Source organism: Perna viridis, chromosome 13 (genome assembly GCF_037379345.1).
Source record: "Perna viridis isolate PV_CMFRI_1.1 ecotype Kerala chromosome 13, ASM3737934v1, whole genome shotgun sequence".
In the NCBI taxonomy this organism is placed as follows: Eukaryota; Metazoa; Mollusca; class Bivalvia; order Mytilida; family Mytilidae; genus Perna; species Perna viridis.
The window spans coordinates 30,842,633-30,860,785 of record NC_142457.1 but is presented as its reverse complement, the minus strand read 5'-3'; the positions used below and the strand labels follow the sequence as shown (position 1 = coordinate 30,860,785).

Below are 18,153 nucleotides of genomic sequence, written 5' to 3'. Positions count from 1 at the left end.
TCACTTTGATGCTTACTTGAGATTGATATTAAATGATGAATACAAAAGTTCCAATTATTTCTAAGAGTTTTGTCATTTACCCTAGTTCTACCTCCTTAAACTGGTTGTCTTGTAGTAGGCCATTACTATAGCACAATTTTCATTTGGAAGTATATTGAATGATTAGTTACTAACTGCATTTCTTCGTGTATGATATGCCTGCCAGACTTTGTAAAACAAATCTCAATGAGCATGAAGAATATCTATGAGAATTAAATCAATGTTGACCATGTTACATTTTCTGAGTGTAAAATTTTATATCCATTTACTTTTAGCAGCACCTCTGCAGTTCCTCATTCCATTGGAGGAGGCTACTGTTCCTGAAGGTCAGAGTGTGACCTTCTCCTGTGAAACCTCAGATGACCTTGCCCCAGCCACCTGGTACAAAGATGGAAAAGAAATTGTTCCCTCTGATCACATGATCATAGAGTCAAAGGGCAAAGTTCATAAACTGATTATACCCAAAGCTAATATTGATGACCGGGCAGAGTATACTGTCAAGGTCAAGGACAAAACCAGTAAAGCACCACTGTTTGTTGAAGGTAAGGGCAGTAACTCCTGAAATCATTAAAATTTAAACAGAGGGTGATAAATCCATATTTTCTGTCAATTTTTGTAATTGTATAAATGTATGTTTCATTGGTGAGTTGAGAACCAATAAATGTATTGGGGAGGTTTGAAAGTGGTGAAAAAAATTGACTAGTTATGTAGTGATTTTAAGTTAAAAGAAATGGTACCAGAACTTAAATTATTTTGATTTTTATGGTTTACTGAAATTATCAGAAAAGTGTATTCCGGAGAAGTGCTTTTTAAAGTAATGACTGCAACTCTTGAAGAAAATTTTCAAATTATGTTTTCCTTGACAACCAATTTATATTTAGGAGGCATAAGAGTTTAGCTTTGACTTAGATGTTATTTTGGCACAAAAGAAAATCAGTGTTTGTTACTTTCTAATGAATCTCCTTTGAATTTTCACTATGACCCTAAGGTCATTTCCATGGTAACAAATTTGTTTACATTTTACAGAGGAACCACTGAAGATCACCAAACCTCTCAATGACAGATACAACTGTGTAGAGGGTGACACTGTGACCTTGGTCTGCGAGGTCAACAAACCAGGAGTCGTCGCCATGTGGTTGAAGGACGGAGAACAAATCACCATCACTGATGGTTATGAGATCACTGTTGATGGCTGTCGTCACATTCTAACCATCCCTGACTCGACACTTGATGACGAGGCAGAGTACACCATCATGATTGGAGCCCAGGAATCAACTGGATTAGTTCTTGTTGAAGGTAAAAATATGACCTTAAAATTTTGGTTTCTTCCTCTAATAAAATTCTTGCTTTGAATGCTAGGTAAGTCAGAACATATACAATTTTCTTTTCACATATATTTTATTTCTGTCCTTTCATCTCTAATATCTTCACACTTTTTATCTTTTTAGATTTGTTGAAGATATCATATCTGATTAATATTTATTTAATGTGATAACATTTCAGTTTCAATTTCTCCCAGTTTTCTTTGGGGGTGTGTAGTGATGTGTCATTCATGGTGGAATTTTTTTCTTCAAGTTTTACCTCTCAGGACACTTGCCATTGAAGTAAATAAAAAATGAGACATTTTATTATCAATGAAAAAAATTCTTTGAAAATATATGAAGTACAGTGGTTTCTGATTGTGTATAAATTTTTCTCATATTTTCAGAAACTCCAGCAGAGTTCACCCACCGCCTCAGTGACATTGATGGTCATGAGGGTGAAATGATTGAACTCGAGTGTACCCTCAGTCGTCCAGATGTCAAGGTCAGATGGTTGAAGAACCGTAAACCACTGACTCCTAGTGACCGCATCAAGATCTTGTGTGATCGCTATCGACATGTCCTACGCATAATGGATGCCATTCCCGAGGACGAGGGCGAATATACCATCGAAGTGAGCGAGAATGTTGAGAGTTCTGCTGCTCTGAGAATCAGAGGTATATTTTATACTCTTTCAGGCCACATTTAAAATAACATTTGTATGCCCCTTACCCGATTTTAGCTCCTGGCTTTTGGCAGGTAGGTAGGGAAAATATTTTTTCCCCTTAGTTTATACAATTCTGTAAAAAACCATGATGAAAGTAGTGAAAAATGTTGCTTTTAAAATTTTTAAATATTATTAGAGAATGGTAATAAAATGATTTGGGTAGGGCAAATTTTTTATAGGTAGGTAGGGTAAGGGGAAATGAATTTAATTTATGGGTGGGTAGGGTAAGGGGAAATGAATTTAATTTATGGGTGGGTACGGTAAGGGGAAATGAATTTAATTTATGGGTGGGTAGGGTAAGGGGAAATGAATTTAATTTTAGTTATAGATGTAATGAATAACAATTTTCATATTTAATTCTTTGATTTAATATTTGACCAACTGTCAAAGAAATTTTTGACAATTTGTTTTTTCAAAAATTGTAGATTTGATTGTAATTGACACACAACTTTTTGAAACTTGTACAAAAAGAAATATTTTTATTTTTTACATTTTTATACATAGACCTAATAGTGAACTGACTTATGTACAGAAGTATTAATCTTAAGTTTTCCAAAAATCTTTTATCTTAAATAATTTTCCAGAGATTTAATTCAATAAAAAGAGGGAGTCATTAAAAACAAGCTGACAGTGGTTAATGATTTAATTTAACATTATTAGAATTGACACCCAAGTTTACTAAGAAGCTTGAAGACAAGAAATCAAAAGAGAAAGATTCGGCCATTCTGGAGTGTGAGCTAAACAAACCCAATATCCCCGTCAAATGGCTGAAAGATGGGGTTGAACTGGTACCTAGTGACAGGATAAAACTGATAACAGATGGATGTATCCATAGATTAGTTATTGAGAATGCCACGCTGGAAGATAGTGGTACCTACACATGTATCTGTGGTGGGGAAAACACTGAAGCTACTTTCAGTGTTGATGGTAAGTGGAATTGGAAAATCAATAAAAACTAGGATTTAAACAACCTCATGGTCAACTACTGTAAAACTGGAAATTTTTATGCTGTCTTTTTTTTTCTATTAAATAGACTTACATAAAGTTTTTAGCTTATGATCTTCATCAAATTGTATACAATCTTCTCTCAAGAAAATATTTTGCATCAGCTTTATTATGTGTTACAGTTCTTACTGTGAAACTAAAGATATATTTAGGTTCATCTTGTGCAGTACAAAAACTTACTTTTTTTGTTCTAAGACGTTTCTCTCTATAAAAAATAGCTGAAAAAAATAAATGGACAAGGAAGAGTATGCAATAAAAAACGAAAACTTTTTGGCAATACTAATGTGTCCATGGCTTGTCTACCATAATGTGATAAGATATTCCTGGAAAATATCTTTTTTTTTTTATTTGTAGAATTACCAGCAGAGTTCAAGACACCACTGAAAGACATCACAGCCAAAGAGGATGAGAGGATAGTCCTAGAATGTGAACTCTCTAAACCATACAAACCAGTCAAATGGCTTAAAGACGGTAAAGAAATCGAGGAATCTGACAATATCCGTTTCTCAGCTGATCTCTCGACACACCAGATTGTCTTTGATGCCGTTACCCTCGGTGACAAGGGAACCTACAGTTGTGTCTGTGGTGATGTGGCCACTGAAGCTACACTTAGAGTCGAGGGTAAGTTAACACATTTCTCAGCTGATCTATCAACTCACCCAATTGTCTTAACTATGGTTATCATTGTTGATAATAGTACGTATAGCTGTGCATGTGGTGATGTTGCCGCAGAATCTACACATAGAGCTGGGGGTAAGTTTTCCATAGCGCAGACAATTTCATCTATACATAATCATCCTGTTGATCTTTGTTGGTAAGGAATTGATGCTTTGTTAACTCAAAAGCTGCTATTTGAACAGATAATATCTACTACATTTGGTTTCAAATGTATTGTTATGTTACTAAGTTACTAAGTGTGATTAGATAAAAAAAAGTAACAGAAAGGAGTGAGTAAAAATAAAACATTTAGTAAATAAAACTGATTTTCTTCCACTTTAAAGCAGAATTCCACTCTTTTAAATCCAGAATTTATTGTTACAGTTCATTATTTTTAAAGTATGTTTACTTCCTATATTGGCATTTTCCGCCTTTTTGGTTGCTCCATTAAACCATGTCTGATAAAAGTAAGTATCATATCTCTTTAGCTCTGAAACTTTTTTTCTTGACCCGTGCAGGTCTGGGTGTCAAAAGAATAGGCCTGCAGTAGCGCTAGGCTTGTCGTAAAAGGCGACTTAATAGTGCTCAGAACCTTAGCCGGGGGCTAGGGCACTCTGCCCACAGAGCAACTGGGTTGTGTGCCCCAGATGGTGGAATGGGGTACCCCTGGCGTGTTACATGCTGGGGTTGTCAGGCTATAATACGGAAAACCTGACCACAAACCATAGTGGTGCACCATGTTGGGAAAAATGCCAAGTTCCTCGCACATTAAAGAACCCTAATGTGGTATTCTCCCGGAGTAGGAACCATAGGGCTCCGCCACAGGAGGCTAAATTGCCCGACCCTGCCCATCCTCTCCCTATTTCCAGTGGCAATCAAAATTTGTCGACCCAATTGTCCTTGTGTCCCATCCCTTTTTCATTTCATCATCATTTCATGTTCATTTTTTCATCAATTTCATGTTCATCGTCTGAATATAACTGAAATATTGCTGCTCGGACGTTAAACCCCAACAAACAAACATTCATCTTTTTTTCTTTTCTCCAGAAATACCAGCTAAGATCAAATCACCGCTTAAGGATATAACAGCAAAAGAAAACACTCAAGCTTTACTGGAATGTATACTGACCAGACCAAATAAACCAGTCAAATGGTTTAAAGACGACAAAGAAATAACTCCTAACGATCACGTCCACTTTAACGTGGATATGTACACTCATCAACTGATTATAGACAATGTTGACCTCAAGGACGCAGCTATATATAAACTTGTCTGTGGCGATGTTTCTACCGAGGCAAAGATCAAGGTTGAAGGTGGGTTCAATGATTCTTAAAAGGGGGAGGGTGATTATGAACGATTCGTGAATATAATATTGGAGTGAAGATTTATCTTATCATGTACCTACATTTAAACGTACAATCATCTTTTATGGTTTACCAGTGTCCATCCATTTGTCCATTTTTCACACTGTACAATATATCAAAACAAATTTAGTGAATTGTTTCCTTTTTATGCAAAGTTATTCAAATTTTCCATGTATTTTTTTTACAAGGTAATCAATCGGCCTATAGAATGGTAAATTAAAGGCATGCAGGTGTCATTTCTGTCTTGGTCCCATTTTTTAAAAATGTATGCGATAACCATATAACTACATATATGACTCTTGTTTCAGAACTACCAACCGAGTTTACCAAGCCACTGACCGACACTACCATTACCGAGAAAGAATCGGTTGTCCTGGAATGTGAGGTCTCCAAACCTAACAAACCAGCCAGATGGTACAAAGATGGCAAAGAACTCAAACAGTCAGACAACATCAAGTTCACCTCCTTCGAAAACACTCACCGTATGATTGTTAAATCAGCCACTCTTGATGATGAGGCTGAGTACACGGTGGAAATTGATGGACAGAAATCTCCAGCCCATCTTTATGTAGAGGGTAAGTTTGTGGGTGATTTGGGGTTGTATGACCATAAAAATTAAGACAATAACGTTTTTTGTCTTCAGTGATCTTACTGCATTTGGAATTTTTTTTAAATAATGTGTGTGTTTGTAGTATTAAGAATCAGTTTTTAGGTTGTAATGTTATAACAATAAATTCATATTGTAAAAGTATTTTGCCAATAGCTGACATAAGAGAAAAAAATTTGTACTGTGGCTTATTTTGACATTTTTAGAGAAGTCTTTGTCCCTTTAAACGAAATTGTACAGACTGTATGAAGTTATAAAACGCATAAAAAGTAGAATTTGATGCATAAACTTGGTATGAAATGAATTATTTTTCCCCCAACAGAAGCACCACTAGAATTCATCCGACCATTGACAGAGGTCCAAGTCATGGAAGGTGCACCCGCCATGTTAGAATGTGAGGTCAGTAAACCAGACAAGGTTGCTAAGTGGTTCCTTGACGACCAGGAGATAACCGGATCAGACCGGGTTGAACTAGTTGTATACAGTACCATCCACCAACTCATCATTCATGCCACAAACCTGGAGGATGAAGGCAAATACATGATCTCAGTGGAAGACAAAAAATGTGCCACTACTCTTCTTGTTGATGGTAAGTTGTCTGTGAGTTGTTGTGTTGGTTCAAAGTTCATAGCATGGTTTGACCCAATCAATATGTTTGGTTGAAAGGTTAGAGTATAAGGGTTTGTCTCAAACCTGCATATTGCTTTACCCAGATAAGGAGAATGAAAACTTTTTGCTGTTAGAAAAGGATTTGGTGATATTTGGAACTGTTTTGCTTGAGTTTGTAAAAATACATTCCTGTCAATGTATGAAACATTTATTTGTCATAATTTGAAGTACCACCCTATACAATTGGTTATGACTTGACTACCCAGAATCCTTTGTTGATTATTTGTCATGTGACTTTTCCCAGAACCCCCTGCTCAGCTTGTGACATGCCTGCATGATTTGGTTGTGCCAGAGAAGGGCAATGCTATGTTTGAGTGTGAAGTCTCCCGTCCTTGGGCTAGAGCATACTGGTTCAAAGATGGCGAGCCAATCACTGTTGCTGATGGTTATGACATCAGAGTTGACGGAACTCATCACTATTTGTACTTACCAAAAATATCAAAAGAAGATGTTGGAAGATACACTGTTAAAATAGATGATAAAGAGACCACAGCTAGACTAAGGGTGAAAGGTATACGGGAAATGTTAATTCTGAAAGTCTTCATCAATTAGTCATATGTGTTTAGTATAGAAATCATTTTTAGAAAGAAAGTCATAATTTTTATTTATATACTACATAAAAAAACAATATCTTTTAAAAACTGATATTGATAACATCCTTTCTACAGCATGACTTGCATGGTTTTGTATGATTTTTACTTTTGTTATTAATTTTTTAACTTGCATGGATTTTTTTCAAACTCAATGATACTATTTTCAGTACTTTCATCTACATTTTTTTCCTGCTTCTAAATCATAGCTACTGGTAGCCAAAGTAACCGTACTACCATGTGCCATAAAGTTAACTTCATTCATTTGTGCCAAATTTGTGAACATAACAATATTATATACAATGAAACCTGTCTAAACCAAACTCTGACTAAACCAAAAACCTGTCTAAACCAAACCCTGGCTAAACCAAGAATCTGTCTAAACCAAACCTTGACTAAACCAAAAACCTGTCTAAACCAAACTCTTTTGGACTGACTGATTTGTTAGGTTAAGGCAGATGTTTTATTGAATCAGGTTCATAAAGTAGTGAACCACATGAGTTGTTATGAAAGGTAAAGCACTGAAATCCATCTTTATATCTTTCATTATCTCTGGAGAAACAAATATTTTTCCCAACTGGGTAGAGGCTGTTGAAATATTGGCAAACCCAGCAATGTATTGCTTTCTAGATTTTCCTCATTATGATTCAATGTTAATAATTTATTACATAAACTTGAATTTCAGAACAACCACTAAAAATTGTGAAACAACTAACCAAAGCTGATGTCACTGAAAAAGACCAGGTCATCATGACCTGTGAGGTCAACAAGCCAAATATCAAGGCTAAATGGTTCAAGGACAATGTTGAGGTAGAGACCTCTGAAAATGTACACATCTCTACCCAGGAGACAGTTCACACTCTGAAAATTACCTCAGCAACATTAGAGGATGCAGGTCTTTATAAATGTCAAATAGAAGACAAATATACACAGGCCAAGGTCAGAGTTCAAGGTAAGTCAAAATAAATGCATTTTGTTAAGGTCATATTTGATACCTTTTTTTAAACAAAGCCCAGCAGAATTGGATATGAACAAGCTGAAACATAAAGTTTAAGAGCAGAAAAAAAACCAAAATTTACAATCATTTAAAAAAATCTCTTAATTATTACCAGATAATGTGTCAAGTATCACAGAAACATGTTTTTTTTTTGTGTGATTTCAGAACTGCCACTACAGTTCACCAAGCCTCTTTCTGATGTTGAGGTCATGGAAGGTCAGACAGTCACCTTGGAGTGTGTTGTCTCTAGAGCTGACCAACCAGCTAAATGGATGTGTAAGGGTAAACCTCTACCCAAGGACAACAGAATAACAACAACATGTGAAAAATGTACACACAAACTGATGATGCAATCAGTTACTACTGACGACCAGAATGAATATTCAGTCAAAATTGGTGACAAAACATCAAAGGCTAAAATCTTCGTTGAAGGTATGAACAGCGTGATCTTGATTACTCAATAAACCATTTGGTTAATTATGGCTATTTGTCACAATTTATGGATTTTGATTCTACTCCTCAAAGGGAAGAATCTTTCATAACATAAACTGCATTATGTAGAATCCTAGCTCTTGCAGTATTTTTTTTCTAACTATAAGCAGACAGTCATAAATATTACATTCACTAATGTTGCTTTGCATGACTTGTGGAATAAAGTCATAGGAAACAGTTAAACTAATGACCAGAAAATAAATTAAAAACAGAATTGGCAAATCAGCTGTTTACTTGACTGTTTGTTGAACAAGAGGCCTACTTTTATGTATTTGAGGACTGAAGACATTTTCTTTCAAATTGTAGAAGAGCCAGTAGAATTCATCAGAAAGCTGACCAATGTTGAGGTTAATGAGATCCCATCAAAGGCAATCTTTGAGTGTGAGCTCTCCAAACCTGATATACCTGTTAAATGGTATAAGGACAATAAAACTCTGCCATCAAATGACAAATACAAGATGGTATCAGAAGGTCCTGTCCACAAACTGGAGATCTCTGATGTTGACGGTGAGGATGAGGGTGACTACTCAGTAGTTGCCCGAGGCAAGAAGTCTGAGGGTGAACTCATTGTTGAAGGTCAGTATTACTTATGATTGTTTTTTTATATATTTTTTTTTATATTTTTAATGGATTAGCAACATTTTTTGTGTTTCTTCTTTAGGGGAAAATTTAGGAAATAAAACTTGATTACTATTGTGACAACATTAGTCAATGAATACATCAAAATTTATAACTGTTTACTATTATAATTATATCAGAGACCACCTTAGTAAAAAACTGGATTCTTTGTTGAGATTTGAAGGTTTTACAATTATCCAGCTACAAAGAAAGCAAGCCTTTAAAAGAGAAATAAACTTAAGTTGATCGAAATTTGAAATCGACCATATGTAGATAACTTTTTTGAAAAAGCAAAATTATTATTTCTTTTAGTTGCCCCTGAGCTTTTCCTTGACAAGAACTTCCAAGAGACCATCACACTGAAAGCTGGCCAATCAACTGCCTTTGAGATTCCATTCAAGGGAAATCCCCAACCATCTGTCACCTGGACATTTAAAGAAGGGGAACTCCCCAAGGACAAGAGATTGGAAACCCAGACTATTTATAACATGACCACAATGAGGCTGGCAAAGGCCAAAAGGTCAGATGCTGGAAACTACAGACTGACATTGGAAAATCCAAGAGGAAAGACATCAGTTGACATCAAGATGAATGTCTTAGGTAATATATATTAAATAGAATATTAGGATAATAAAAGCTCCATTTTTAGGAAAAGGAGCAAGCACCTGTTTGGAATGATAATTTGTCCAAGATAAATGCATTAACATGGGCATGTTTTTTTAAAAGATACGGGATAATTAATAATAGAAACATTCCTGGATAAAAAAGTAGTTCAAGCTTAATCCCCTTTCCAATATTTGTTTTCTTCTGCATTGGATATCCATTCCTATTTTAACAGATTTTTAATGTAAAGATGGTACATTAATTAATTGGTTAAGAAAGTTCATAAAACTTCTACACTCATGCATTTAAAGAAAAATGTGAAATCTATGAAAATTAAGGCTAACATTTTTCATGTTATGTGATCCTTTCCAGACAAACCCAGCCCACCTCAGAATTTGACTGCACCAGAAGTATTGGCTGACTCTATCGCCCTCAAATGGGAGGCTCCTGAGGACAATGGAGGTAGTGACATCACTGCTTATGTCATTGAAAAACGTGAATTTAACAGAAGATCTTGGCAGGAAGTAGCAAAGATCAAGGACCTTGAATTCATTGTTGGCAAACTCCTGGAAGGAAACCAGTATTACTTCCGTGTGTTTGCTCAGAATGAGATTGGAATGAGTGAACCAGTAGAAATTAAAGAACCTATCACTGCCAAGAATCCCTTCAGTAAGTTAATTTATTACTAAATCTTGGGTTTTGTTTGTGTATCTCCAGAGGAAAAAATGACATATTTTAGATAAATATTTGGGTTATTTCAGCTCTGACAGGTTCTGTAAATAATTCTATATATTTTCAGCAGTTTTATAATTCCTAATTTTTATGGATATTTTTGTAGCTGTTCCAGATGCCCCTGAAGCCCCAACAGCAGATGACATCACAGCAACTTCCTGCAAAGTGTTATGGCAACCACCAGCCAATGATGGAGGAGCTCCTGTAACTGGTTACCATCTTGAGAGACAGTCCGGGTTCAGTCCACGCTGGGCCAGGATCAACAAAGATCTGATAGAGGGCACTACTTATGACCTTTCTGACCTTGTCGAAGACAACACCTATACATTCAGGGTCACAGCTGTCAATAAGGCTGGACCCAGTAAACCAAGCAAGGAGTCGGACACCTTCAAAGCAAAGAACCCATGGAGTAAGCACTTTAGAAGTTTGACCTATATTTCAAAGTTCACTTTAATCGCATCAACTGTAATACATACAACACAACATCACAATCTTACATTTAGATTTAACTATTTTTTTTAACTATTTCTATATCCACTCCAAGAAATTAAAGTTAAGGAGGGAATATAGGAATGAGCCTCTTTGTCTGTCTGTCTGTCTGTCTGTCTGCTCATTTGTCAACATATCTTGTAAATGCACCACCTACTAAACTACACAATAAACACTAATGAAGTATTGTAGGGATATAACTTCATGTTTTTTTTCTGTTTTAGCTAAACCAGGCAAACCTGAAGCCCCAGAAATCATGGGAACAGATAAGTCATCAGTTGCCCTTAAATGGGCTCCACCAGCTGAGGATGGAGGAGCACCTATCACAAACTATGTCATTGAGTACAAACCTGTCGATGCCTTCCGCTGGATCAAAGCCAATGAGAACCAGACAGTATCAGAAACAACTTTCAGTGTGACTGGACTTAAGGAAGGTAGTGAATTGGAGTTCCGAGTTGCTGCTGAAAACAAGGCTGGAGTCGGTGAAGCTTCTGAACCTGCAAAACCTGTTAAAGTGATTGCTCCATTAGGTAAGACAGGCAGGTTAAATTTTATAATTGAGGGGATCATTGAAAATTAAGCAATCAATCAAAAACCAAAATATATTTTGTTTAAGGAGGTAGACCTAAGGTAAGGGACTCAACTCTTTAAAATCATTGCAATGTTTGTGTTCAGGCTATTTATAGCAATCTCATGAAAGCATCAAAGTTACTTGAATTAATTCCATTCTGTTTCAAATGGAGGCTCGAAAGGCTTTGGTGAAATTGAATATGATATAAACATATCACTGATTTCAGGGTTATGTCCCTTAACCTTGGTCTACCTCCTTAAAAGGTCACCTGTTAGGGCATCATTCATTCATTTATTTAATCTGCTTCATCCCATGGGGGACATAGGGTGACCACTGTGGCTTTCCATCTCCGTTTATCTTTTGCCAGTACTTTAATTTCTCCCCAGGTCTTTCCAATCTTCTTGGCTGCTGTATTTAAATCTGGCCTTCATGTGTTGTTTGGGTGATACAAGGATAATAGTTAAGTTACTTAATGTTTTTGCAGTAGAACTTTGTCAGCTTGGTTTAGTGGAACTCTCCTTCAGAAATCAAAGCATATATTTCACTTCAAGCTGTTACGGTTGTTACTTTTTAAATGGAAATGTTGTAAAAAAATAAATATTCTAAATAAAATTGATAAACACTTTCTTTCTGCTTGAAACTGAGATATTTATTATAATTGAATGAGAATCAAAAGGGTTTCATGATTTGCAATATATTTCTTTCAGTTGGAGAAGCACCTAAACTGTTAGAGCCATTACAGGACACCACTATTGTAGCACCAAAGGATGCCATCTTGGAATGTGACCTCAATCTAGGAGAACCAGAAGCTGAGATCACATGGTATGTTGTCATGGTGATATGCTAATTGTGAACTTTTGAATTTATATTTGATTATTTACAAGAAGACTACACAAAGCACTATGATAAAGGCAGCAATAAAAAAAAATGTAGTATTTATAATTGTTGAAAATCATTGTACAAGTATGAAGAATTATGGTTAAAATTTTCTGGTTATTATTTGGGTCATGTACATAAGGTTTGCCATTGTAATGAGATTTACAAAAATGTATTTTGAACCTTGGTAAACTGATAACTTGTCTAAACCAATCAAATTATAAAGTACTGAAATGGTTCAGATAATACAGGCTTCACTGTAATTTGAAAATTCTATTAGGTACAAAGGAAAGAAGGAAGTAAAAAAGAGTCCCAAATATGAGATGAGTTATGAAGATGAGGTAGCTGGACTTGTCATTCATAAAACAACACCAGAGGATGCTGGTGTCTACAGCTGTCAAGCTGCTAACATTATTGGTCAGGTCCAGACTGAGGGTACACTGTCTGTACACAGTATGTATTATTATTTTCTCCTGGACCAGTTAACTTAAATGAATTTGATGTTTAACATTTGATAATTACCATATAAATATGAAATATTGTTCATTCCTTTGATGAAGAAAAGTCATATTAGAGAAATAAGTGAGTTTTCGAGAAATTGTTTAAGACTTGACAATAATAAAAATTTTATCATAGCCAATTCTTATCAATTAATTTTAAAACATATATTTATCTTTAAACATGAGAAAAAGCTCTGAATTTAACTGAATATAGGTGTGTCAATATTTTTTTTATCCATTGAGATATAACAAAATTATATTAACCAATCAGTATTTATTAATTTATAAGGAAATGAAATTAATATTTTTAGGATTATCTAATGAATGAATCATATCTGATTTCAGCCCATCCAGAACTTGAATTTGATAACAAGCTGAAGAGTAAACAAGCCATCAAAGCAGGAGGCTCACTGTCCTTGACTGTCAACATCAGTGGCATCCCGTCACCTAAAGTGGCATGGCTTAAAGATGGAAAACCAATGGAGAAGTCACCACGTCTGTCTATTGATATGACAGAGGAGTTCTCTACCCTGACTATAAAGAATGCCACCTTGGAGGACGCTGGCATGTACAAGATGACAGCAGAAAATGTTGTTGGCAAGGCTGAAGCTGACTTTGAAGTTCTTATTAAAGGTATAAAACAATTAAATTTTGGTCATGATGAAACAGTTTTTTTTTTCAACACAAAATAACAGCTTACCTTTATATTCATTTTTTACCAGCGCTTCTTTCTTTGAGTTTCATAGGAAAATTAGTTTCCAAGCTCTGAAAAATGAAACTTTGTAAGAAAATTCATTTCACCATTTCAAAATTCCAAATGAAGTAAAGAAATTTGGTTAATAAGTAGGAGGCCAATGGAAATCCTGAAATTTAAAACTCATGGAATAATAAAGTTAGAAAAATGTAAAAAAAAAAAAATAAATAAATAAATACCCACTAATAAAAGTACTTTCACAGTAATTAGTCAACAACAGTATATAAAAATGGACTCCATTATAGGTCTGATGCATGACTTTTTGTTTTATAACAGATATTTTTATAACTGTATTTCATATTGTTTGATAGACAAACCATCCAAACCAAACAACCTCTCTGTATCAGAAGTCCAGAAAGATTCTGTGTTGTTGTCATGGGAACAGCCAGACAACACAGGAAACTGTGACATCACTGATTACATCATTGAAAAGCGTGATGCCAAGAGAAATACCTGGACACCAGTTGATAAAGTTGATGGAAAGACATTCTCATTCAATGTACTTAAACTATTGGAAGGAAATGAATATTACTTCAGAGTCTCGGCCAAGAATGAGATTGGAACCAGTGAACCAGCTGAAATGGACAAAGGCACTGTTGCAAAGAGTCCATTTTGTAAGGAAAATGAATTTATTATTATATTTTGATGTTCTTTGAGTATCTGTTGTGATGAACAAATGTAACTATATATTGGATGTCTGAAGAAGTCCTTTCTTTTGCTATTTGCAAGAAAGGAAGTTGTAAAAGAAATGAGCTTGAGTATCTTAATAATTATTGAAAGATGTGAAAAGAAAATTTGCAATTTACCAATCAGTAAGGATGTAGTGGTACATGATTTAACTTTGTGAATGTAAATGATTTTTAAAAATGTTAAAATTCATTGTTACAGATGTTCCTGATGCCCCACAAAATCTCCAACCATCTGAGATTACAAAATCTTCCGTAACCTTGACCTGGGAGCAACCAGAGAATAATGGTGGATCTCCTGTCACTGGTTACATGGTTGAGCGTAAGCCAGCCGAAAGCACAAGATGGACCAAGATTAACAAGAAACCAGTCACTGATACCATGTACACTGTAATGGATCTGGTAGAGGGATCAAAGTATGAGTTCCGTGTCTCAGCTGAAAATGCAGCTGGTATTGGAAAACCCAGCCAACCAACCATGCCAATCTTAGCTAAAGATCAGTTTGGTAAGTAAATGTGTTTGGGCCGTTAGGAAGCAAATGATTACTGTAGGAAGAAATATTTTCTAAGAATCATAAAATAATTATTGCATGGAATGTTTAATTGGAGGTTAAGGAGATAGACCTTGGGTAAGGCACATAACCTTTGAAATCATTGGTACGTTTGTATCATATTCAATTACAACAAAGCCTATCAAGCTTTCATTTGAAAAAGAATGAAATCAGTCCAAGTTGCTGTGATGCTTACATGAGATTGATGTAAAATGCTGAATACTTGTGTTCCTATCATTTGTAAGAGTTGTGTCGCTTACCCTAGGTCTACCTCCTTTAATTAAGTATGACATCAACTAAAATTAAATCAGTTGCTCTCTGCACAAAAGATTTTACTTAAGTTATAAATAATTGAAAATCTACATGTGCTTTACTTGTTAAATTGCAGATAAACCAGATGCCCCCAGACAGCCAGAGGTCACAGATGTTACCAAGGATACCATCTCGCTTCAGTGGATGCCACCAGAAAAAGATGGAGGAAGCCCAGTTTTCAACTATGTCATTGAGTCCAAACCACCAAGGTCACACAAATGGGTACCAATTTCAGACAATATCCAGGTACCAGAATGTAATTTCACTGCCAAAGATCTTACGGAAGGATTTGAGTATGAGTTCCGTGTCCTGGCAGAGAACAAAGCTGGACTCAGTAAACCATCATCATCTACTGGTCCTGTCCTTGCCAAACAACCAATCAGTAAGTATCAACAGAAATTTTTTTTCAGAACTTTTATTTAACAATAATTAATATTTAATAAGCAACATTTGTTGTTTTGACATGACAATTTTTAAAAATATGGCCTAGTCACCAAGTGCATTGCAATACATGTAGCCATTCATACATACCGGTATGTATTATAGAATATTTAATAAAGATACAGAATCATTTTTCAATCTTTCAGCTGATATCTGTATTTTTTTGAGAATCTACCACACTTGAACACTTGGTTTTTTTAATTACTAATGGTTTTTTCTCTATCTTTCAGCTGGAGAAGCCCCATCAGTATTAGAAGGTATTCCAGATATCTCAGTATTGTTGGGAGAATCTACCACACTTGAGTGCAAGATCAGTGGACAACCCGAACCTACAGTTGAATGGTATATTTTCAGTTTGGGAGATTTTGCTATGTTTTTGGATTTAAGAATTGTCCTGCCCAGCATTAAATCTTCCAGTTAGGGGTTTTCATTGATTTAACAATCTTGTCTAGATTGCAGTGATACATAAAAAATACTTACTAACTGCTGTTAAAGATTTTTGTTTTCAATTAAATATTATTAGAAAAAATTGTCTCAGTTTTTCATTTTATCATTTTTTACATTTACAGGACCAAAGACAACAAGACCATTCCTTCAACAAAGAAATATGAGAAGAGCTACGACAGTATGGTGGCTTCATTAACCTTGAGAGAGGTCACTGAGAAAGATGCTGGCACATACAAATGTGAGGCATCCAATGACCTTGGTTCTGTGTCCACATCTGGTCAACTGGAAGTCCAAGGTAAGGGGAAGTAATTCACCATTGATATGATTATCTCCCATTGAAGTAGATGTTAAAATTTCACTGAATTAATTTTTTTTTTTAAATTCAGTAAATATTTCATTTGTTTGTCAAAATATTTATATTATTGTTGTATCTATATTAAAATTGTTATATCATCCAAAAATATTTATTGATTTGATCTTTTAATTTCAAACTTTCAGCTGCACCAAAACTAGAATATGACAACAAATTTAGGGACTTGATCCAACAACGCAGCGGTACAACATTGAGGATCCCTGTTGGAGTAAGTGGAATCCCCAAACCCACTGTCAGTTGGACTAAAGATGATGAAACCCTAAAACCACAAGGTCGCCTGAGCCTTGATGCAACATCTACAGGAAGTACACTTCTTGTAAAGAAGGTGACACGAGAAGATGATGGCATGTATGCAATCTTGGCTGAGAATGAGGCAGGTGAAACCAAGGCAGCCTTTGATGTTGAGGTTACAGGTAGGGAATTCTTCTCAGTTAAAGGGAGAAGCCAAAAGAAATGGTGTGAGGGCCAAAAAATTAACCTTCCATTGCATGAGAACCGAGTAATAAATTCCAATGACCTAAGAACCAAGAAATTTGCTTTCAATGGCCTAATTTTTCTTTTTGTATCAAACATTAAATTACCTAGAAATGTACTAGTGTGTTTCACTCAATTTTCTGTTAGCAAAACAAGTTTTAAAGATTTGTAAGTAATTTCATGCTCCATTTACATCTTCTTCTTTTTTTTTAACAGTGTGAATATTTTTTCTGTTTTCAGATGTACCAGATGCCCCAGAAGGACCAATAGAGGTCACAGACATTCTCAAGGACAGTGTCACATTATCATGGAAACCACCCAAAGATGATGGTGGTTCTGACATCAAACAATATCATGTTGAAATGAGAGAACAAAATCGTTCTCAATGGACGAAAGTGGGATCTGTCAAAGCACCAACTACAACAATCACATCAAAGAGACTCATTGACAGAAAGCAATATATGTTCCGTGTGACTGCCGAAAATGACATTGGAGTTTCCAAACCATTGGAAACGTCTGAACCAGTTGCTCCAAAGAGTCCATTCGGTAGGTCTGGACATGCTGCATGCATTGAACAATTTGAAAAATTATTGATGTTACTAAATAACAGCATGGTGACTTGAAAGTTTGTTTGTTTGTTTTTGATTCAGAAAATGTATTAAATAATTGAGTGCAATTTAATGTCAACTCGAGAAGTCTTGCTCACACTAATGGTTGGTATGACCAGCATGGTTACTTGAGAGTGATTAATTTGTGAGTGCATGTCTAAAATAATAGATGGAAAATTTTATGAAATAAATTTTGCTCATATGACTTCTAGAAATAACAGCTTGAATTGTAAATAGATTAGATTTGTTCAGTTACAATTGTTGAGTTAAAAATTCTAATTGAATAATGTTGCAAAAAACCCTCACTGGTCATTAATTGATTAGGTGCTGTATACATTACTGTTGGAAACTTTGTGTATGACTTTTTTGCATCAATGTTCAATTTAATAGTTTTTCAATATACTTTCTGCTAGTGTGAAATAATTGCACATAGTAATTTTAACTTGAATAAAAAAAAATGTGACTTCAAAATGGCTTAGTGTACATAACCAGCCTCCTTGTGTTAAAATTACAAAACCTTGAAGTTTTGATAAGTGACTTTAAAATGGCACAATGTAAATACCCCTATCTTTAATGTATGTTTGTACCGACCAGATATTCAAGTTAATTGTAGAGTGACTTTAAAATGGCATGTTGTAAATAGCCCTTAATACTAAGGTGCATGTATTAC

At 35.1% G+C, this 18,153-nt stretch overlaps 1 protein-coding gene across 5 annotated transcripts in view; it reads left to right on the top strand.

Annotated features, from left to right (window-relative positions):
- The window catches only part of LOC148600311 (uncharacterized), a 322,920-nt gene that overhangs the window by 228,038 nt on the left and 76,729 nt on the right, over positions 1-18,153 (top strand). For all 5 annotated transcript variants that reach the window (XM_088557824.1, XM_088557823.1, XM_088557826.1 and 2 more), the window contains 26 exons: positions 315-581; positions 1,066-1,335; positions 1,748-2,017; positions 2,728-2,994; positions 3,427-3,693; positions 4,777-5,043; positions 5,403-5,669; positions 6,024-6,290; positions 6,615-6,881; positions 7,646-7,912; positions 8,123-8,389; positions 8,756-9,025; positions 9,380-9,667; positions 10,043-10,339; positions 10,509-10,811; positions 11,116-11,421; positions 12,170-12,284; positions 12,619-12,791; positions 13,184-13,471; positions 13,904-14,206; positions 14,481-14,783; positions 15,217-15,522; positions 15,812-15,923; positions 16,151-16,323; positions 16,527-16,814; positions 17,116-17,421. In XM_088557824.1, coding sequence (XP_088413950.1) covers positions 315-581; positions 1,066-1,335; positions 1,748-2,017; positions 2,728-2,994; positions 3,427-3,693; positions 4,777-5,043; positions 5,403-5,669; positions 6,024-6,290; positions 6,615-6,881; positions 7,646-7,912; positions 8,123-8,389; positions 8,756-9,025; positions 9,380-9,667; positions 10,043-10,339; positions 10,509-10,811; positions 11,116-11,421; positions 12,170-12,284; positions 12,619-12,791; positions 13,184-13,471; positions 13,904-14,206; positions 14,481-14,783; positions 15,217-15,522; positions 15,812-15,923; positions 16,151-16,323; positions 16,527-16,814; positions 17,116-17,421 — 6,774 coding nt within the window. The remainder of the gene's footprint in view (positions 1-314; positions 582-1,065; positions 1,336-1,747; positions 2,018-2,727; positions 2,995-3,426; positions 3,694-4,776; positions 5,044-5,402; positions 5,670-6,023; positions 6,291-6,614; positions 6,882-7,645; positions 7,913-8,122; positions 8,390-8,755; positions 9,026-9,379; positions 9,668-10,042; positions 10,340-10,508; positions 10,812-11,115; positions 11,422-12,169; positions 12,285-12,618; positions 12,792-13,183; positions 13,472-13,903; positions 14,207-14,480; positions 14,784-15,216; positions 15,523-15,811; positions 15,924-16,150; positions 16,324-16,526; positions 16,815-17,115; positions 17,422-18,153) is intronic.